Genomic DNA, 22,929 nt, shown 5'->3' on the forward strand with positions numbered 1-22,929 from the left:
GTCTAATCCGGCTCCCCATTGAGAGCCTGGCCAAAAGCAAGAGCAAGAGCAAAACCAAAACCAAACCGAAACCCATGGCTGCATGCAAATCACCTCGTTGACTTGTGGCCACTGTGGGTGGGCAAACTGCCGCCAGGAGACTTGGACGTGTGGATCAGCGGCCCCTGCTGCCTCCTCTGATTTGAGTTGATGAATTGCAGTTTTCAGCCGGCTACAGCGGCCTCTCTATTGGCAAACAGACTGAGTTCCGATCTCCGAGGAGTGGGTTATCCGCCCAGCTGGAGATGCTGATGGTGCCGCACAAGATAATCGCTCTTGAGCTGATTACGTGGACAATGGACCAACTGGGAGAGAGAAAGGAGCTCTTCAGCACAGCTGAGTGGGTCTGAGCCCAGAAGAAGATTCCCCCGGAGGATGAGGATGTGCTCACTTGCATGTGCGATTGTCGGTTGTGGTGACACCGAACCTTAGTTCCATTTGGATTTGCTAAAGTGGGTCAACTTGTATGTGTAAAATATTTGTAGCCAGTATGCAAATGTGCACATGGATTTCCCCTATTGGAAAGTGTCATACCGCCGAATATCGCGAGTACATATGCCGACAGTAGTGATTGGCTTTCACCAGCGGATTATATCGATGTGGCCCTGCAGCCATTCACACTAAATTGAACCCGAAACTTGTCCAACTCATTTCCATAACTTCGCATCAATAAGTTATATCGTATTCTGGGCCAAAATATAACAAAAGCTGCACAACCCAATTAATTTCCAATCAGCCAGCCGCTTGGCAGCTTCAATTAGTCGCGCCGACCCAAATGGCAGTAGCTAACCGATCCAGAATCGGAATGAGAACCAGTATCTGTATCTGTATCTGCATCCGCATTTGTATCTGTATCTGTGGCAGCGGCTGCGTCAATTGAGCGCTAACAAAGATAAATGGCTGAAGCCACAAAATTGATTTGGTTGACAGATGAATCGTGGAGTCCGCTCCTCCTCCGCGTGCCCCCAACTCCCCCATCTCTCTGCGCGACTCTCCCTCGCGGATGTCAAATCTGCAACTGCAACAATAAGTGCAACATGATCTGCAACTGTTGCCGGTCAGCGCGAATAAAATCAAAAGCATATTTCTCAATCATTCATTGAATGGTGGAAAATATTTCGAAATAAAATGGCAAATACTAGGTGGGCGGAGGGGCGAGTGGGGCCAGAGGGCGTGGCTGCATCGCTGGAATATCGAATGAAGCACTTAAATGCGTTTCAGCCGGAGCCGACGACTCGCAGGCTTCACTGTCGACCGGTTGCACTGTCAAATGAAATTACGCATACGCCACGGATGCCCGCCGCCATCATTCGGGAGCGGGCTGGCGAGTGAAGGGGCTGGAAATTGGGGGAAAATGGGGGAAAATCGGGCATCTAGAGGGGAAGGCAGTGGGCCACTGTGCTACTGCCAATTGACACTTTGACGCATAAATCAACTTTATTGTTTATTGATTTTTATGTTTGCCCGGCGTGTTTTTGTGTCATTTTATTAAATCTTTGTCTCCGCAATCTCGGAACTCCTCCGTGCATCGCCCCCTCCATCCTGGCCACCACTTCTGTTCGGTTGTTATTCATTTATTTGAATTTATGCGATTTAAATCAAATTGGTTCATTGTTTGCTGTGCCGGGCATCACTCAGTGCAGTCAATGCATCAATTCGCCAATAAATGGCGCGCTGGACATGTTCAACAATTCATAAATCGATTAAAGATGTTTTATTTTTCAGCTTGCTGCGCTCTGCACAATGAAAGCGAGGAATGTTCGCCGCGCAATAAATGTGAAAGGACTTGGTCGGTTATCCCAAATGAAATCTCTGCCCTCGGTTGTGGTGGTTTACCATTCAAAGTGCGGAAAAATAACCGGAAAAATATTCAATATATTTGAGCTATTTCGCTGGCAGTAACTAGGAATAAAAAGTAGTTGAAATAAGCTCATAACTTAATAGAATCCTTTGTTAAGTTCGAAAAATTCATTATGATAAACTTTCTTCATTTGAAACCCGCTGCAGTGACGAAGATCATTCAGTTATTCAATCAAAGCTGAACCGAAACGAATTCATGACCTCGGCCGAAAAGTCAACCGGAAAAGCTTTTCAAACATAATGGGAATTCCGCAGAAAGTTTTCCGCAAAGCAACTGTCAATGGCGAAAACTTAGTCCTGCCGAAAAACAGATATGGGGACACAGGCGGAGGGGGGTTGGCTCCACAGAGCTAGACTCCACAGCCGTACAAATTAAAATTTAAATGAGCTGCTGGCGGTGCCGCTTTCCACTTTCCCCTTTCCCCTTGCCACCATCCCCACTCCCCCCCTGCTGTTTTTCCAAGTCCTTCGGCATACCCATCTCCGAATATTGACACGTGACAAAGTTGAGACGCCAATGAAACATAAAAAACAGGAAAACAGCAAGCAGGCTCTCGCCCTCAGCAATAGAATCGAATGACCCAGCCACCCGCCGCTTTGCTTTTCCCAAACTGAAGGCGCAAAGTGTTCGAAACAATTTCAATAACCGTTTCCGGGTTGGGGGAAAACTGGAGCTGGAGGAGAGCTAATAGAAGATGCTAGTGGAGCTGTCTGATGAGCGGCGAATGAAATGCTGAATTTAATTGAAAAAACGGCAGGCTGCCTGGCGATGGAATCGATTTCGTTTGTTTCTGTTTGAATATTGGCCCTACGCTAGAGTTCTATTTGTAAACAGCCGGGGTAATTGAAAATGCCGCAGGTCTAAATAATTAATTGTGTTTTTCTCTATATACGTATGTATGTACATATATACTTTTCCGTTTTGCAGGCGGATGGCAAAGGATAAAGTTTTCAATTGAGCAAAACTATCACGAAATGCCGGCTTTTTCCTGCTAGATGCGCCCGAGGATGGGGCAAATTCTGGAAAATCTGTTGTGCTAATATGACACAGCAACGCAGCGCTTTTCCGAACCCGGAAAATCTACTCTTTCACCTGAGCTCGTGGTTCCGCTCACATGTTTTGGTTTTAATCTGCGACAGGGCATTAACTTTCCAACGCACCCGGCGCAGCCCGTAAATTGCTTCACATCGAGCTCCATCCACATGGCCCGAGGTCAGAAGGACTTTTCCGCTTCCGCCGCCCCGCACTTTCCCTTGCGAGCTGACAAGGGGCTTAGGGTCCGTTTTCCGGCGACATTTTATGAGCATTTTCTGCACCGAAACGGGGACGAAGTGGCCAACGTGCTGGACATGTCAGCGAGCCATATTGAGGATGGCCAGTGAGCTACTCTCGGCATTGGGCAGAGTTTAACGCCATTTTGGTGACAGGACACAATGTGTCCACGACGACGAGATTGGGCCACGAAAATGGAGCTTAGGGATATCCGCAGAAGGAGATGGCTAGATTTGCCATTAAATTGGTATTCCTTTCAGCGGCATAATATTTACTGCGATGATTCGCTCATATTTAACTTTCGGAATTGAATTTATAACAATTCGAGTAACCAATTGTTATAGTTCTCAGTATCTAAAGTATCTTAAAGTAACCCAAAATGTTTAATTTACCTCTGAGTTCATTTATTTCGCACTTTCTTACCTTTTCACCTCAAAGAAACAATTCAAAAGTCATCGTTGATTGCAGGCACCCCCCAATAATGCTTCTTGGCCCCAACTCAACTGGGTTTCTCCTGACCAAGTGAGCTGTCAGCAGCTCCATTTGTTGTGCTGCACATTAGCTGCAGATTGAGAGGTCCAGACCACTGGAAGACTTGGTCAGGAAGCCAGACACATGTGGCCCACCGGCGGCCACAAGTTTCAAATTAAGAGCTCTTCTCAGCTGCGATTCATGTAGAATGTTCGAATTTCAAGAATTCTTTAGAAAGGCGCTTGCCTTGGGCAATCATGGGTAATGTATTTTAAAAACAATAATATCCAAGGTCAGCTCAGTTCTGGAGCCATTTGCGAGCACATGAAAAGGTTATCCTTGGACTACTGAAGCGTCCACTTAGGCGTATGAATACCCAATGAATGCAGTCACCTCTGCCACACGAAATGCCAAAAAGTGGCAAGTGGAATTTGCAAAAAGTGCTGTAAGTGATGCAGCGCTGATTGCAGATTCTGTTTCTGCCACAGTGGGGCAATTAGAAGAATGCGCCAAATGGGCTCCGAAGCTCGGCTGAGCACGGCCCGACTGGAAAGGCGCTAAAAAACACATTAAAATTAATTATGGGAAACACTCGACGCCATTTGCCAGATTTGGCGGGGCGCGGGGATGGTGTGGTGGCCATCATCTTTTTTGCAGCCGCGCTTTTTGGCAACCAGCTAAGCGAGCTGAATCCATATGTGCCGGGCGGACTCTTTTTGGCCAGTTTTTGCCGCCGTCCTATTCCCCTTTTCTCACTTCAGAGTTAATTATGTTGACATAGTCAGTTTCCGTAATTTCTTACTTTGAAACCCTTTTATTAAAATGAGGGGCGGTGCAGTGTTTTCCGTCAGCTCTCCTGTACTTTTTTGTATTTCTGCGACAGCCACGCCCACCGGCACCGGGTGGTCGCCCCCTTGGCAGCAGTTATTAAGAATTCATGCCACACCCAAAGTTCCACAAAGACGCCCACGGCTGGGCGGGAATGGATGGATGGATGGATGGGGTTGGATGGGCTGGAGGTGGTGGTGGAGCCGGAGGTGGGGGCATCCAGATCGGACGACTGCCAAGTTACTCAAATTAATTAAGTTTCGCCTTTGCCAACATCGAGCATACGCCCCATTGCGCGACCGCCCACAACCCACAACCATGCCCACCTAGCGCTAGCCCCAAATGCACACCCCTCCCCCACCCTTTTCGCTGCGGGGTCTGCGGAGCTTTTAAATTTTTCAGATGACATTTGCCAGACATTCTCCTCCATGTCTCATATTTTCTAACCGCAGTCGGCCTCGCCGCAGCAGCGCCCCCTGCCGGCCAGTAGCGGAGGCACTTGGTGTGCTTGTGCGTGTGGGTAACCTTTTTAAAATTTAAAATTAATTGCTTTGGCGCAGTTTTAATTATTAAAAAACTATTGATGGCACGGAACTTACAGCTGCAAAAAGGGCAAAGCTGAAAAACTAAACAGCAGACGAACTTTTCTCATTGGCACCGCTCTCGAGAAAAGTTTCGACTTTAAAAAGCTTTTTTCGAAGTTAAGCATCAACTGATTGATCGGTTGGTGGGAAGGGCGAGGGGCGGGTACAGTGAAGCTTCTAAGATCAATCAAAAATTCGAATGATATTTTCACTCCCAAAACGAATCTATTTATTTTAGATGATATTGGTACAAAGGCCAAACTATTCAAATTTATTCACTTAACATCTCACACTCGTTTTCCGTTTATCGAGGTCTCACTGCCGCGTCGAATCGATGAGTCTTTGATGGCTTTGTTGTGTTCCACAGCGGCACGTTTCGCTGCTCCGGTGCGGCAATTAGCCAGGAATATAATAAAACGAGTGCTTGCTGCACTGACAACGTTTACCCAAATTAGCCGCTAAACACAGAAATAAAAAGCCAACATCAAGGCGGCTAATTGGACAGCATCCGAACATCCGAGTGGACGAGTGGCCGGGCCAAAATAAAGAGAAATAATATACAAGAAAAGCGGGCCAAGAGGGCCAAGCCATATAAGAGCCCGCGATGATGGCGGCAATTATACGTGGTGGCCATGTGGCGGGTGGGGTTTTCCAGTGGCGGGGGTTTTCCTTTTGGGTGCTGCCTGGTGTGTTGTGGGCACCGCCTGGTCAACTCACGTGCGGCTATCGCAGAAGCCATGCAACGTGGGGCAGCTGCAAAATTCAATTTGGCTATGCGCAAAAAATTAGCAACAATTTCCCAAAAATACATTTCGAGAGGCCCAACGCCCCACCCACCCAACCACCCACCCGCAACAACAAACAACAGCGTCAACAGGCACGCAATATAATTGAGTGGATGCCAAATGTGGGCGGTGCGAAAGAGAGCGCTATAGGCGGCAGGGAAAGAGACGGCACGACGGCACGTGCTGGGAAAATGCGAAAGTGGGCTTAGTTCAGCCGCCTGAATTTTCCGCCGCTGGAAAATGCACTCGCGCTGACCAACGATATTTAAACGTACAATGCAAGGCTACTACTGCATATTTTTATGTATTTTAATTATTTACAAATATTGATAAATGTTGTAAGGGTCTTTAAAACCATTGGATATGTTAAATTTTAGTTTAGTGCTTTTCCTTCTCACAGTAAGTCCATACAAAAATTTCCTCGCAGGTTTTAACTTACTCATATATGAACACATCGCTCCCAATTTTTTCGAGTGTATTTTCGTTCAGGAATTAATATGAACTGAATAATACATGTGACACGCGGTACAGAAAACAGAAGGGCATGCCGATAGTCGCTTCTGTTCGGGCATTGTTTCATTATTTGGCCCGTTGAACGCTTTTCCATAGCTGGCCAATTTCAATTTTTGTTTTGGCTTTGTTTTAAACATTGTTGCCGGCTTTGTTGCTGCCGTTGCCGCTGCAATTTCGAACATTTGTTAACGAATTTGTTTGCTTGTTGAACATTCTGAGCGTTCCGCACTTTCGCAGCGCCATTGTTTGTTTGCCCGGCATTGTTGCAAATGACGTGGCAGCCGAATGGGGCACCTTCCGTTTCGCACTGACACGCACTTAACCGCCGCCCAGCCACCCACTTTACCCATTTCCCCACTGCACCCCCCGCGAACACGGAATGGCCTACGTGACGCGTTTAAAAAACAATCAATTTTAATTTCAATTTAAATTAGTTGCCACCCCCGCGCAGCCCGCGTCCACTGCAATTCGCCATTAAATTATTTTTGCTCACTTATGCCACTTGCCACGTTGCCACTGCCCTTTGCCGGCGAATGTAATGCAATTTGGCGCGCTCTATTGTTGAATTTCATTTATTACTAAATTCCGGCTAACGGCTGCAAAAAGCCAATAAATTTCACTTAAACATTGTATGTTTTAGATGCAGCGAAAGACGAAGCTTTAAGTCGGTTACTATAGATAAATTATCAACTAAAAGACGTGAAAAATGGTACAGTTGCAAGGATGTCTTCCCAAATACACTGCCTTATTGTTGTGATAACTCATATTTTTGTATATATTACTATCTCATGTTTTTACACTTTCGAAACGCACTGTCCGCGCCAACTAAAACTAAATCTCGTTATGTTTGCATTTAAAATTGGGTTTCATTTCGTTTCTAAATATTGTTCACCTCCGAACTTATCACACATCGCATTTGCGAATTACTGAACACATAAGCATATTAAAATTACAAACGGCAAATCCTATTTGTTGGCCAACAATAATGTGTTAACAATTAAAATGGCTACGCATCGCTATTTGCATTGTTACCATTACACTCCGATTAAAAATGCTACATCTCTGTTACCCCAACTTGTATGTGCTGGCCAACTCTTCGTTAATCCTCTCCAGAACCCGAAAGGTTCCGGCCAAATATATAATTTAATTCCAATTCGAATCGGGATCAAGTGTTGAGCTTAACCAGCACCTAAATCAATCCGGCCGAGGGTTTGCGGGATATGGGGATGTATCTGCCGCTGGCGCTAAACTACTTAACAGCAAATTTTGCGTAATTTACGTCCTGACCAAGGAGCAGATGGCATTCCAGGCGAGGTTCTGTATCTGTAGCTGTATCCGAGGGATGCCGAGCTACATTTGGCCAGCAGCTGGGGCTCCAGCCGCAAACATGTGTTCCCTTAAGCAAGAACAGACTTCTGGGGGCGGGTTCGGGCGCTGGTATGGGTATAAATTATTGGGTGCGCCTTTTGAAACTCCACCGCCCAGGCCCAAGTATCTTTGTATCTGCACATCAGCATATCCACACATCCGCATATCCACACATCCTCTCCGCATTTGCGTATCTGCGGTTGCGTGGTCTTAGCCTGTACCGAATCAAAGCATTTAATGGCGCTTTTAATCTTGTTAATCGCCCCTTTCTGGCCCGGCTGAGATTTTCAGATAGTTTCGAAGTTCGAGGGCGTGGTTGGCTAAGTGGGCGTGGCGCACGGAAATTGCCCCGAAACGTAGCAGATACATAGTTAAGTTGTGATAAGCCCTGAGGTTTAGCAGCTGACCAAACGGCAGCGCGAAAGAAAACCAACAAGATTGTTGCTCACTTGCGGGCGTCTTAAAGCAGAGCAATGGATTTGGCCAAGAACACGAGTCTTTAACGTGGCCAAAACGCAGTGGGAGCTGGACGAAATCATCCTATCCACTTTCGCGTCCGTCAAGGACAATTTTGACATGTTCAAATCCTTTTTGCGCTGTCCCCTCCGTCGCACAATGAATATTATTTCTTTATGCAAATTTCCTTGGGAGCTGCCACTTGTTGGTGGGGCAAGGAGTGCCCCCACCTATTCCCAGGACTCGTCCGGTCTCCTTTTTTGCCCATTTGCGTGATATTTTGTTGAGCAAGACAAATGATTTCCATTTAATTTATTTTCACTGCTTCGCTCTGCTTTGCTTGGCTCGTGGCGGCAAAGGATTTAGCTGAATAAATTATAGGTTGAAATTGTTACATCTTGAGGGGGGAGGGGGGGTGGTTCTGTAAAGGGGGAATAGTTGAAGACAAGTGCAAATAAAATAAGGGCGCATGCCGCTGACAAATGTTGGCCAACAGAGGAAGGCCCTTTGTGCAGCCAGCGATACGCTCGAAATGAATTTATCGCTGCTCTTCGAGTGCCACAAAGACATCAAATTGGAAACATTAAAGATATGGGAAATAACTTACCTCGGATACATTGCCATGCAAAGCCAGTCTAACCTTTAAGCTGGTAATCCCCCGAGGATCATTAATTAGCCCGAAAAGCGAACTTGGTGCGTGAGCATTTGGAGGCTTATGCAAACATGGCCAGCTGGTCAACTGGAATCCTGCCCTGCAGACACACGCGTGTGTTTCCAGATCCCCATCCTGCAGCCATCTCCTCCAATTGCCGATGCGGGGGCAACGCTCCTCCTCGCTGAAATTTCACACTTTGTCGCTTTGCATATGGGCACGTAAGTGGCAGCTGGCCAGGATGGGGCCAGAGATGGCTCATGGAGCTGCAAGCGATTACAAACGCGCCGACTTGTAAAGCGACTTTGGTTTTGGCCCTGTTTCTGTTTCTGTTTCTTTATAGTTGGGCCAACGAATCTGGCATCGCGTGCTGCTCTCGCGATAATGAAACCGAAAGGCAAAGCGCACAAAGCCATCTACAAGCCGGGAGATTGGAGCTCTGAGAAGGCTGCTCCAACTGGCGGAGACTGAGCTGGGTGGTTCCCATAAACCAAATCTCTAAGCAACGCATCTGAAATAAGTATGACTTGATATAGCTATAAAATGTGTTTATGCATATGAAAATAGTAATAATAAATATAGCTTAGATCTGTTTATATCTAAAATTTAAAGCTAGTTTATCTTATATATGCTAAGTTACGAGATATATTTCGAGTGAAAAGGAAATCGAGCCCTGCTCTATGCATAAATTGCTATTGCAATCCCAACCGGGCGACTAATCAAGTGCGAATCCTTTGGCCAGCTGGAATGCCTCCGACTCCTTTGGCGAGCTGCCCAGCTGGAGGAGCAGGGACAAGGAGCCGTGGTGGATAAGAGGAGCTAGCGATGCGTGTAACTTTTTCAATTAATTTGGCCAAGCTTGAGAGAAGTTCTGAGTTGAGCTTGGCTGGGACATGGAGCCACCGTCGACTGAAACTCCAGCTGAAACTGTTTACGGCTGAGTTATTTCAAAAATGTTTTGCATATCAGATTGAGTCTCTGCATCTTGGCATGGAGCATGGGGCATGGTGGCATGATGGCATGGTGGCATGCGGCATGGTGGTATGCTGGCTCGGGGCGGCACTTAAACGCCTTCGTTTTAATTTAATAAGAGCTTGCCAGGCGAACTGATGCTGATTCAACTGGTAACTGGTAACTGAAATGGTAACTGGTAGCTGCTCTGCATCCCAAATGAGCGCGGAGGAAAAGAGTCCGCGGATATCCACCACCACCTCCACCGCCAACTTTGGCTGCAAGTCTCTGGACTCTGCTGCATGTCAAATTTGAATTTAGCTGCATTTTTACAACTGTTGCAAAGTCGCTTTCAGTTCCCAGTCTTCGGTTGAAGCTCTCTAGGTCTCCGCTCCGGATCTGCATCTGGAATCCGCCGGTGGCGGTGGAGGAAATCGCATGTGAGCCAACTCAGACAGTTGGCAATTTGCATAAATTTAGATTAGTGACATCTGACGTGAGTCTCTGATATGCAGAGCTGGCGAGCAGGGAAGCGGCATTAAGTGCGGCTCTTGGAGATGGCGGCGATTGCCACCTCCTAATTCTCCGACCAGATAAGACCCATCCTGTGCCCCTCCCTTTCCATCCATCCATCCATTCGAGACTGCCAGCGACAATGGAATATGATTTATGGAGTGCACTCGAGATGGGGCATCGAGCAAGCAGGCCGAGAGGCTGCGTGAAATTCAACAGCTCAAGTGGAAAATTAATCGCATGCAAGCTCATTATGAGCATTAGTTGACGGTTTGTTAATTGTCGCCAAGCGGGAAGCGCAGGATAACAGCAGCAGGCGGCTCCTCCTTCGGCTTCAGGAGGACAGGAAGCCAACTTGGGCTGCATGCGAAATTGGCTACAATATTTCAATCAAACTTGAGCCGACAGGCGCTCACCTAATTGCAATTAGAAAATGGTAGAACTGTAATCTGGGTATAAAAAATACAGCTTTTAGTTCCGCTTTTAGGCAGCAACATTCCTTCCAAACTGGCGCAGGAATATGTGGGGCTTTATGCTGGAATCCGAGTACTCGTGTCCCTTGGACCAATCGTAGCCCAGGGCATACGCAAAGAGCTTGCCATCGCCGCTGATGGCGCACTTGGTGATTGGCTGAGGATGGACCTTGCTTTCCAGCAGCTTGGAACGCATCTGGCTGTCCCAGAAGCAGAACACTCCATCCGATCCCACAGTGGCAATGTGCTGCGTCACCTTGTTGACCTTCACTTCGTTCACTGCATAGACGTCCAGGATGCCCGAATTCTCCCGCCGATGGCATCTGATTGGAAAACAGGACGTGCGGTGAACCATGCTCTGATCGAACACCATGCCATTCGTCTTGGCAATGAGCCAGCTGGTCAGATTTATGTCCTGGTGGAGCGCCACCGATCGCACTTGGGTGTTGGCCTCGCCCGGGCTCTTCATGCGCCCCTGCTCCACGGGTCCGCCCCGCAGGGTGTAGACCAGGATGGAGCGATCGCCGCAGGCCACCACCGCCACGTCGTTCAGCACATCGGCGGCGTAGCTTCGATCTGGTAGCTCCATCTTGGTGAGTTCCATGGCAGCACGCGGGTCCCAGAACTGCAGGGGAAGAATGAAACTTTCATCCGGATGAACATAGTAGTATAGCTTAAGCTATAATACCCACCCTGATGGACTTGTCCCAGGAGGTTGTGGCAAAATAGGGGCCCACCCAATGGCAGGTGCGTGCTGCTCGCGCGTGAAGTCCCACCTTCCTCAGCTGGTTGGATTCCAAGTCCCACTCGGACACCTGGCCGCTGGACTCGCTCAGGTACACCTTGTTGCCTGAGTCGTTCCAAGTGAGATCGAATGGTATGCCCTCCAGCGACTTCATGACCTTGGGAACAAGTCTGTCCGCTTGCACCTCCCAAATGCGCACAGTGTTATCCCAACTTCCGGCGCAGATTGCGTTCCAGGAACTCGATCGAGGCGCAAACTCCAGCGCTGATATGGAGTCGTTTGGGGGCTCGGGTAGTTCGTAATCCTGTTGCTGTACTTGGTTTACCTGGCCGATTCGATACATGACTGGAGAATTTGTAAGAATTTTTCGGTTTGTAAAACGGCCACCTTTGCCGAAGTGAAAATATGACTTCTTTTATATCAAAAAAAAAGTTTATCTAGTGATCTATTGCTGTTTATTCCACATCACCACAACAACTCCGGTAACTTATAAACATTATATTATCGATAACATTACAACGTATATTTACCGTTTTGCGTGCCCCAGTAAATCGCAAAATCGGTGCTCCGGTTTCGAATTTGTAAGAATTTTTCGATTTGTAAAACGGCCACCTTTGCCGAAGTGAAAAGTAAATGCCTTCTTTTATATCGAAAAATAGTTTATCTAGTGATCTATTGCTGTTTATTCCACACCACCACAAGATTTAATTAATTTCTGACCCCACCTCAGATTTATCATACAACATTTTCCAATCGGCAACAAAAATGTTTAATTTAGCAGGGGTCGATAGGTACGTCGCCAAAAGTTATCGCGAGGTTTGACGTACTATTGGTAAAACGAAACAGGCAGTTAAAAATACACATAAAATATAAAATAATTAATTAATTAAGTTTAAGGAGAGCTAAAGGTGTTGTTCGTAAGTAATGTTATTTAATTTAATTACATAAGCGGTCAAAGTGCAGTGAAAAAGTAATTGCGAGCATCAGAATTACAACTGCGAAAAAGGTGGCAGCTCTATTGTTTAGAAACAGCTTTAACAGCTGTTCACTAAACATTCCGATTGCAAAAAGTTAAAAAAAAAAACCAGAGAACCTAAAAGCGAAATCGAGAGATTTTGATCAAATCGAAATCGAAAAAAATTACGATTACTGGAGCTCCTAATGATTTCTACCACCCGATTTCTGTTCAAGTTGAATCATACGCAGTGGGTGGATTGGGTCCTGTTGGTTGGGTGGACTTGTGTGCAGATCGAGAAACGGCGGTGGCCACCGAAACAATTCGCCTGCCAATATGCCAGCGAGAATTCCAATAAAATGAACAGCAAACCAAACAGTTGCCCCTCCCCTTTGACGCCCATCGACGGCGTGGGGAATCCCAGCGAACGTGCAAATATTTTAACTAAAATGGCGAGTGCGAGTTACTTTTATCTGCTTTGGCGCAAAAATACGAATCGGTATTTGTGTCTGTGTGGCAGCAACCTTGGCACACCGAACTCCCAACCAGGACAACCCACCCAGCCACCGCCCCCGGAGTGCCACGCCCACGTACGCACACTAACACAGTCATGCGAGGGCGCTGTTTTGCAGTCAACATAATTTAACTACTTTTATGGGCAAAGTAATGCGCCGCTGGGAGGGCGATGGGTGGTGGGCGGAAAATGCCACCCACCGACGCTGTGAACTCTGCCCATTCTCCACGTGTATAGTATCACGTTTAAATTTCAGCATTTTCTTTCATCTCACGCGTCTCGTGTGCAATATTCACAATCTATTTTACACACCATGTGTTTGCGAGTGCTTGAGCCACCCAGCACCACCCACAATCCACCAAGAACCACCCACCACCACCCACTATGCCGTGGAAGCTGTTCGCCCGAGTTTATTGGCTTCGCAGCATACTTTGAAATTTACTGAGTTTCTCTTGTAATGCCTTGCTATATTGAAATTAATTACAAACAAAGGATGCTCCTTTGGGCCTGGAGGAAACAGCATGCTGCGCCATGTCCCACCCACCGCTGCCGCCCACTTCCCCTCTCTTTCCACCCACATCTCACAGCTTTCCATCCAGGAGCCGTGATGAAACGAGTGCTCCGCCGGAGGCTCTAATTCCTGATGTTTGTCTCGCATCAAACAAATGGCGGCGGCGAATAAAAGACATTTTTTCAGGGGCAAGCGGAAGGCGAACTATTTAAATTGAATTTTTTGCCATTTCACGCTTAACTTATTTAACTCATTTGGCCATAATTGTTGTTTTGATAATTGGCAATTGTGTTTTTCTACTTTTTCATCAAATTAAGTACAAATGAAATTTCAACGCCAGCAAAAAGCTGATAATTAAATTCCCAAATGTGCAATATAATTCAGAGCAATCCTATTTACACTTAATAAATATTATATTATGCACGTCGCTGGAGGAAAACCATAAAAGCACGGGCCTTATTAAAGGTAACTGAAAAAGCTAGAGCTCAACAAAAATATTTATTTACCTGCGTTTTATTTTTCAGGACTATCTCGGCGGAGGTCGGAAAATGCATTGCCACAAAGAAATGGCTTCCCATTTGATCGAGTTAATCGACAAGTTTTGAAACCATTATTAATTAAATCACAATATTTATTGAGCCCGTGTTTGTTTTCGCTTATGCAGCCGATTTAAGCCGTCGATATCAATTAAGCTGCAAAGTGAAACCCCAAATCGGACTAATTAAAAATGCCGTACTAGCCCAGCGCCAAAGGGAATTCGTTCGATTGGCAAGGAAAACAAGCCTGCCAATGGAGGAATTCTCCTCGATTTGCCTGGTATAATTGCATGAGCAGAAGGAAAATGCATTTGTTTGCCCAACTTTAAGGAAGTTCAACAAAAGCCGGCTGGAAAACTGAAGAGGAAGTGTCTTGAACCCGCTCAAGGCCGCTGATAAAAGTCAACACAAAATGTTGAGAGTCAACAGGGAAAGTTGGCAATACACACATTTATGTACATCTATATACATATATATGAAGAACAATATTCGCATATTTGCACATTACAAATATGGCACAAACGCCCCCCAAACAGTACAATTAAAAGCGCTTCAAATTGAGAGGGATTTTCCAGGACGACTTTTTTCAGGACACGCTGCGCACATTTAGCCAAATTTTATTACGCCCAGACAGACTGACTGAGCAAAATGGTTTCATTCCGGAGATTTCTTTTCGCCGTCTTTTGTTCGGCAGATGATGTCTAGCCTGATGCTAATGAAATTTGCCCGTTTACGACGCTGAAAATTGTCCTGCCGCAGGAGTCCTCAGGATATTGGCTGGGGAAACTTTTCGGGCACCGAAGCGAAACAAAACATTCGATTCAATTTCAGGTCGCAGCTGTGAAAAGAAACGGGAAACGAAAGAGGATATCAGCGGATTAGCATCTTCAAATGGTTTCTAGTGGATGCATACTGCACTTAAAGTTTGCACTTGAATAAGAACGTTAAACTTTTGGATTTAATATACCTATCTGATATTTTAGGCCGAACCATATCTATTCTATATTCTATATCCCTGTGTCTGGCTTCGCTTCGAGGAGCCAACTGCGGTGAGACGGAAGTGTGGCTGAAATTAAAAAGGAGTTCAACCAAATTGCTATTGAAGCGCCACCAAGCAAATGAACGGGAGGAAACAGCAGGGGGGTGGGGGGTGTGTCCATGGAGCGGTGGCTTTTGCTCCTGCGGTTTATTTGGGCAGAGTGCCAGTTCATGGCAGACCCAACAGGAGTTGCTACTTGGTCGATGCGGTCCCCAGTCGGCGCCAGTGCAGCGGGGGTGGCCGAGGAGCAGGGCGTGGACTCCAGGAGGGGTGGCGTGCAAGGATGCTATCTGCTCAGTCGGGCGACAGTTTAATTGGGTTAGCAACGTCAACGGCCTGTCCGCTGCTGGATCATTGGGACTGACATGGATGGCCACAGCCGCCCGAAACTGCCGCCCCTCCACCATTACCACTCCATATCGATTTTCCTGCTCCGCAATCGCTTTGGATTATTCCGTAATTAAACGCAAATGCAGGCACCAAACTCGCGCTTTCGCCGAATCTAGCAACCCTATCTCATACCCTACTTTTGAAGATTCAAACGATATGTATATGTAGAGCGGAAAAACAGAAACCAAATGAATTTGAATCAAAGTTTTAAAAAACTATGGTATATGCTTACACTTTTTGCTACTGTTCGGTAATTACAGGGTATCTGATAAAGCGCCTGCTCCATCGACTGTGGCATTAAAGCCTCCATTTGTGCGTTGCAATTTGATATTCCGCTTCTCTGTTTTTTGGCTCCATCGATTGTTGCTCTTCCTGGCTGTTTTTGTGGCTCCGATTGCTGGTTGGGGCATTCAATGGCTGATGATTTCACCTGTTTCGCCCACCTCGGTGCTTTGATCGGTTAAATGTTAATGACTTTGTGGAGCGTATCTCTGCCGAAAGTGGAGTTTTTTGTTTAAGGCCCAAATGCGTGGCAAATTGCTGGCAAAATGAATCACTATCGGGAAATATATTTAAGCGGGTAATGGCTTTAAAACATTTATAACATCATTCTGAACTCTAAAAAATCTTAGCAGGCCTACAAGTAGTGAAAGTCGGTCTAGTTTCCGCCAAATGTTGGTTTTCTTTCAATTTCGATATTTATATTTTAAAGGCCACTGCGGGTTAAGCTCTTGTTTGCTGGCCAAATTTTCCAAAACATTTCACTTCACGCGGCCAGAGACCTTAAACCACCGTCAAGCTGCTTATGTTGTTTGCATTTTGTTAGGCAAAAAATTAAATAACAGCTCCCACACACACAAACACACACACACACACTCGCGCCCAGAGGGGCGGTAAGTGCTATTATTTGTTATTTGGTAAACGCAACAAATGCACCACCCATGTGCAGGGGAACATGGAACTGGGAGCATGGAGCAGGGAGCAGGGGACCCGCAGAACCACCGCGACGGCAGTGGCAAAAACAGCAACAAATTGCAATATCTGCCAGGACACGGGAACGAGGACATGGGGACCTGCATCCAGGCGTGGCATCATAATTAATTCAAATTTGAATTTCCTTTTGGCGCAATGCACGCGCCATTTTACACGGTGGGTGGCAGTGCCACGCCCACATGTGTGGCGTGCTATGGCATCGGGGCTCCGGCATAATAAACTGTTTAAATATTTAGTCGAAACGAGTTTTTAATACTTGCTAGCGCTTTTAGCAGCTGCCAGCGGTCAGTGAGTGGGTCGTCGTGGGTTAGGGATTGGGTCAAAAAGTCGTTGATGACACTGGAAGCAGAACCTTTGGCCACACCGATGGGTTTGAGCCAAGAAACCGACATATCAACAAACATATTCCTTTCTGTACAGGGAGAAGAAGATGCCACAGTTGAACTTTAAACGTATTATTATTAACTATAGTTTTCTTGTATACCTTTATTGCGCTCCAAATGCTAAGGATCCAATTTAGTTCACTCTTTATATATCGAAATATTTGAAGTAGGGGAACATTGTGCTTTAGTGTTACCAATGCCAATTTAGGGCTTGTATTTCTGGTAATCGACCGACGGTCTTACCTTTTCGAACATCAATGGAAAACCCTAAGAGCCCAGTAAGTAACCCATTTAAATTAAGTCAGAGAAAAAGTGGAATAAAATATTGATCCGTGTCAGATGACGACCAACGATCCCGGAGAGCCGAAAAAGCCCAGGTCACGCTTCTGCACCCTGTTGCACCATGATGTTGTCGATCCCAAAGAGTTCATGGTGCACTTCGCCAAGCGCAGGAAGAATGAAATCATAATCGAGGGCCAGGTCTGCGGTTGGTGCTACAACATAGATTACTTAAACGACGAAAATACAAAGTATAAGAAGAAGCGCCCCAAACTTCCGGATGGGAAGGTCACCAAACGAGGAAAAACCTCACCACGAGGAGGAGCAATTGCTGACATCCCTCGTCATTTCAATTCGAGTGCTGCGTCATCGCGTGGTGTTAAGACCTCGCGAAAGAGAACTGCGTCCTCGGGTGACGATAAGACCTCCCGAAAGAGAACTCCGTCCTCGGGTGACGAGAAACCCAAATCACATGATTTGGAGGATAAACCTGGTGACCTCGCCTAAGGTCCGATACTGAAGTGGCCATAATGCGATTCCAATAACATGTTTTCATTGATTGTATTCCAATAAATGACCTTGAAATCTCATCCAATAAATTTCAGTAGTAACTAATTTGCTGTTTTATCGCTATGCTCATGCACATCTGGAGGATCGGAGATATATATTCGACCCCTAGGCAGATATGCCGGCGGGCGATCTTCTCGAGCTCGTGGACGAGGTGCGAAATGCGGCACGCAACGCGGCCGGAAATAATAACAAATAATTAATAACAAATATATATTACATGCGGGAAATGCAGCCCACAGCTAGAGCTTAAATAATTAGTTAATCTATTCCCACAATTGGAAGGAATCTATTTATTTATAAACCTGACAATTAGGATATAAAATGATAAATGAGGGTTAATATATACACGTACATCTCCATATGATTATGTGAATGGTGTAATAATATAGTATGGAAAATCTTCGCCTCGCTTGCTCTTGTATAGAATATATGTATATAGAATGTATAACTAAAGATTGTGTTTGCAAAAGAATGATGGAACCCATCAGCGTCCAAAATAATTGCCCCAGTAACCGCCAATCACTCAAGTCCGTCCGCCAGTCAGTCAGCATTCCATCAGGATGTATCTCCGGGCTCTTGGCTTTGCAACTGGGTCACCGGGTGATTTTGGCTAAAAATGCTCTCGGTTAGCGCAAATGCATTTCGCCGGCAAATGACGCGTGCTTCTCGTCTGACAGCCATTGTAGTTGCTGTTTGTGGGTCGGCGGAGATGGTGGTGCAAGGACCCTCGGCTGCTCCGCCAGTGGCACTCGAACTGACAGCCGGCAAAACCCTAATTGAAATGGAGCTGAAGAATGGGTTTGCAGCCGGAGTGAAGTTGGACCGTGAGCTGTGGCGTAATTAGAAAATGAGCATGGAAATATTTGCGTGTGAAAGCCGCAGACGGCAGATAAATGAAATTTGTTCGAGGCGAAGCTGGAATTGCACGCAAGTCAGTTGGTTTGGGTATGTGCCAAGTTTTTGCAATAATATGACCAACCTAGTGTATTCTCTTGAAGACTATACGTTCTGCTAGACTTTGCCCACCGCCTCCTTGAGAAACTCGAGGTCAGACTCGCTCTCCTTGACCACATCTTCGAATATTTCCCATTGGGAGGTGCTGGAGGATTCGGGATCATCCTTCTGGAAGCACTTGATCAAGTGGCGACCCTCCTGCAACAGAGTGAATGCACTTGGGTATTCGATGATGACGATGACGCCCAGGAACAAGGCCACATCAATGATGCGCTCCAAGTAGCGGTGGCAGATCCATTTCTAATGCCAAATGCTAAATATAAATATTTAGTTGTTATAAGCTATTTAGTTACTTACGGGCTCCGTGTTTTTCTTTGCGTAAAAGTCGTTCATAAAGAAGGCCGTCACATATTGCATAGTGGAAAACTCCGCCAGCTGTTTAAGTGGATACGTTTACAATCCTTTGAATTGAGCTCTAAATGTACTTTTTATTGTACAAACCGTTTCCAAATGGCTGATAACGAGAACCGACTGATTGACATGGGTGGCCAGGTCCAATTGGAAGGCCACCAATAGAATGTCCTTGATGTTGTGATCAGTATGATCCCACCAAATGTTGGTGGTGTCACCGGCTGGACGAATAGACGTTCGCACTTTGGTCAAATCGAAGTCTTCGAGGGTCTAGTGGATAGATAGATGGATAGCTCAGTAACTTAAGAACCCACTGCAATCAGATGTGCTCACCTTGGAACGCAGCTGGTCGTTGTCTCCCAGGCAAGGGACCAGGAACCACACGGTGTACTCCTGGGCCGTGATGTACTCGAATATGTGGCGCACCTGGTTGAAGACCTCCAGTATGAACTCGCGCTCCGTCAGACGCACTGCCTCATTGACGTGCAGGCATGTTTTGGCCAACTTGCCCATCGTATCGTTTGATTTGATTGGGTTACTTTCAAAGAGCTTCACAAAGGTCTCGAACGGACTGTCGGGGTCTCTGCAACAAACAAGTTGGTTAGTCCTCAAAATATGGGAATACTATCGGAGTAGGTCGAACTACTTGAACTTTTTGAAGGCGTCACCATCGCCGTCGCTTTGGATGACCTTTAGCCAGTTTCCGGAGCACTTCTCGTGCAGCTGCCTCAGGAGATTGATCGAGTACTGGGGCCTCACAAAGAACTTGGCGTGGAACTCCGGGAGGCGGCACGTTTGGCGTTTGCCGCCGTTTATATAATAGGAAACGGTGTCCAGGGCGAAGAACATATCGAATCTGCGCTCTACGGTCACAAAGATGCTTTTGGAATGCAGGTTCCTTAAGGACGCCTCCTTGGCTTTGCGCTCCGCACGCTGCTCCAGTCGCTCCAGGGCCTGTTTCGAGGTGGAGGGCCCCTCATCCAGGTCGCTCTCCGACTCTGGCTCCGTCTCCTGTTCCTTATCCACGGGATAGACTTTGAAGCTCATCGAGACGCTTCCCTTGCCGATTTCCAGCTGCGGAATCGTCTGAAGACTATCTGAATCCGGATAGGTAAGGGAGCAGAGGAGTAGGATGGCTTGGGCCACGGGCGTTACAGCCGGTAGGTCCTTTGCCAGATCCTTGGCCAAACTGTAGATGATTATGTGGACATTGTCCGCTCTAGAGAAGTTTATCTCCACTTCATCGCAGCCCAAGCAGTGGTTAATTTTCAACTAAACAAATATATCCACTTAATACGTTCTTCCTGTTCTCAATATGAAGACAACTTACTCTGATAAATTTAATTACGTGGTCCTTATTTAGCGTAGTTTCCCCGTACATTTTTTATAAATGTTTTTATTCGTTCGATAACTCAACAACTTTTTCGCCTACTTCAGTGAAGGAAAGTGCTCCAAAATTACTTGATGACGATTAACTTATATACCGATAAGCCTGCTATCGATGCTTGATCACATCGTCTCTGAAAGTTAGTGTTAGAAAATGTCCCACAGTAGCCAAAACGGGCTTTTGAAATTTAAGTAATTCTTGTAAGTGGATTTAAAATGATAGTTGACTTTGACAAATTCAGCTGGTTCCAGTCCTAATTTGTTGCTTTGGGGACCTGTAAATGAACCCTGCTCCCCACCCATTTGTATGCCCTTTTTCCCCGCCTAACGCATATTTATGAATCAGCAAGGAATCAACATTATTATGAGCCATGGGAAGTGAGCCATTAAATTGGCTTGGCCAGGCCAACAGACTGGATGCATAAAATTAGGATTAACGGCTTTCTAAGTGCCATCAAAAGCCCAACTGTCGTAATTCCCAAATGCACGCACTGAGCAACAATTAGTCCGAAACTCCGTCCTGGTCACTTTTCAAAGAGGCTTATTTCGCTGGACAGTACGGGATGATATTAAATTTGAGGAAACGACAAACAAAGGCGACAGAAACAAACCAAGATTGTGATTTTCTTTTAATTTTTATGACGCTGTCGTCGGAGTTTTCGTCGGTTTTTTTTACGACTCGAACGAAAAGGAGAATACTTCCTTATCGCCGCCTTTGATGAGGCCCAAGGAAATCATTTATATTTCTGGGCTTCTTTCTGGCCAATTTTATGCCTTTTGCATTTTTAATGATGATTGCCATTTCGGCATTTTCTTCCCTGGGATTTACGTACCCTGGAGACCACACGTCACGCATTTAATTGCGATTTAATAGTCCAAGTGATCGCCAAAAACTTTTGTGCACTCGACAATTCTGATTCTGATGTTCTGATGTATGTGTGGTCGCTGGGGAAATGTGGAGGAGACTCAGGGATTCTCTGGCAGCTCGTAAAGCCAGCGAAATTATGGCAATTCCAGCGGACAGCGCCGATCCATCCGAATGGCCATGCAATTAGATGCCAGCCTTGGGCCACGTGATTCCTCCTCCGACCTGGGCTCTTCCTCTCCAGAGCAGAGGATCCAGTCCAGTAGTCGTTGGGGCTTTATCGCCAGCATAAATTTGCGCAGATAAAAGCGCGAAAAGAGCGCTGCTCATGTCCACACAGCATTCTTGCGAAGAATCGGGGATTGGGGGCTTGGGGACTGGGGAATTCCCCCCACTTGCAATGTCCAGAAATTATAGCAATTTGCTTGTCAAATTGTTGCCGACTTGGCCAATAAATCGTTGGCTTTATGGGCCGCTCTGCGTCGCCAGGTGATCGCGATAGAGTTGTTTTAGAAATAAATTCGCCAAAAAGGCGATTCTGCTGGCTCCGCTTAGTGGTTCGTAAACTTGTAAAATGTGCAATTTGGCGGCCGGCTTTTACTTAAGTCGATCGTTTTCCTTATTTTTACCTGCCTGATTTCGCTAATTTAATGCCTCCTTGCCATCCAGTCGGGCCAATTGAATAGTTGCACAAATCGCTGGGGGATTCAGATCGCTGTGGAGCGACTGAAATATGGTTATGATGATTTACGTGGCGGTGGGTGGTAATTTGCCATGTTTGCGAGTGATGATGATGATGATGGCGGGTTGTTCAGCGGGCTAATTTGATGGCAGTTTACTGAGGAATTTCCAATAAATCATTAGATCGAAAGCCCTAAGTTAACCTTTACGAGTTCCCAAAAGAGTATACATTTTTGTTATACATTTTGATGTTGGTTTCGAGACATTTCTGGCTTACTCCGTGAGATAGAGTAGATCTTAGAATATTTTTAAAGAACCCGCACATAATTGCACCACTTGCATTCAACATCCAGCCAGCTAATGTGGAGCCCCTCTCGTAGCCTATCCCCACATTCTATTGCTCCATTCCCAATCCGGATTCTGGCCATGCTTCGCATCTGCAATTACCGACATTTTTATTGGCTCAACCGTGAGAGCACCGCTTGCACCTGACATTGTTCGTGTTTGTACAGGGTATTAAGTAGCTCAGCATTTTTGGCCCTGCAAGGGATATTATTTTAGCTTCAAAATATAGCAAAACATAACAATAGTCATCCTATCAATATATTAAAATACAATCTCATAAAAGTATTGATTTTATTTCGGCGTAACAAGTGGAGGGTATCTTACAGTCGCTCAATCCCAGCTCGGACTTGTACCATGTTGTTGCTGCGGAATGCCAGATCCTTGAAGCAATCGCAATTCGAAATGTTTACGGTACATTTAATTTCATTTGGATTATTACAATATGCTTTAGGAGGCAACTGGGCTCTTCCCGCTCCCCGCGTGCTCCACCACAACCATGCTCCATTTGCCAGGCCGAACAATGAGCCGTGAAGATGGGGCTGGGAGGTGGATTAGGGCGGGGGAATGTTGGTGCCAACCCGAACCCCAGGCCAAATCCAGCGATTT

General features: G+C 46.1%; 3 protein-coding genes across 4 annotated transcripts; 1 reads left to right on the forward strand and 2 right to left on the reverse strand.

The window, feature by feature from the left end:
• Positions 1 to 10,713: 10,713 nt before the first annotated feature.
• Positions 10,714 to 12,012, reverse strand: LOC6735838 (protein Rae1). Its single transcript, XM_002082712.2, has 2 exons — positions 11,459 to 12,012; positions 10,714 to 11,391 (listed from the first exon to the last, which is right to left on the reverse strand). The coding sequence occupies exons 1-2, from the start codon at positions 11,852 to 11,854 to the stop codon at positions 10,777 to 10,779; spliced, it is 1,011 nt and encodes a 336-aa protein (XP_002082748.1). The 5' UTR covers positions 11,855 to 12,012; the 3' UTR covers positions 10,714 to 10,776.
• A 4,977-nt stretch (positions 12,013 to 16,989) lies between these two features.
• Positions 16,990 to 17,726, forward strand: LOC6735835. Its single transcript, XM_016168801.3, has 2 exons — positions 16,990 to 17,110; positions 17,172 to 17,726. The coding sequence occupies exons 1-2, from the start codon at positions 17,090 to 17,092 to the stop codon at positions 17,616 to 17,618; spliced, it is 468 nt and encodes a 155-aa protein (XP_016029208.1). The 5' UTR covers positions 16,990 to 17,089; the 3' UTR covers positions 17,619 to 17,726.
• Positions 17,727 to 17,964: 238 nt separating this feature from the next.
• On the reverse strand, positions 17,965 to 22,254 carry LOC6735839 (protein ORD). Of its 2 annotated transcripts, XM_044922481.1 has the most exons (8): positions 21,044 to 22,254; positions 20,377 to 20,981; positions 19,693 to 20,318; positions 19,380 to 19,629; positions 19,137 to 19,316; positions 18,993 to 19,070; positions 18,661 to 18,935; positions 17,966 to 18,596 (listed from the first exon to the last, which is right to left on the reverse strand). In XM_044922481.1, the coding sequence occupies exons 2-7, from the start codon at positions 20,425 to 20,427 to the stop codon at positions 18,693 to 18,695; spliced, it is 1,428 nt and encodes a 475-aa protein (XP_044778416.1). In that variant the 5' UTR covers positions 20,428 to 20,981; positions 21,044 to 22,254; the 3' UTR covers positions 17,966 to 18,596; positions 18,661 to 18,692. The 2 variants fall into 2 exon arrangements, with proteins under 2 accessions (XP_016029210.1, XP_044778416.1); XM_016181327.3 differs by having other exon boundaries at positions 17,965 to 18,510; positions 20,377 to 22,254.
• Between the last annotated feature and the right edge of the window lie 675 nt (positions 22,255 to 22,929).

Source organism: Drosophila simulans, chromosome 2R, assembly GCF_016746395.2.
Source record: "Drosophila simulans strain w501 chromosome 2R, Prin_Dsim_3.1, whole genome shotgun sequence".
Lineage (NCBI taxonomy): Eukaryota > Metazoa > Arthropoda > Insecta > Diptera > Drosophilidae > Drosophila > Drosophila simulans.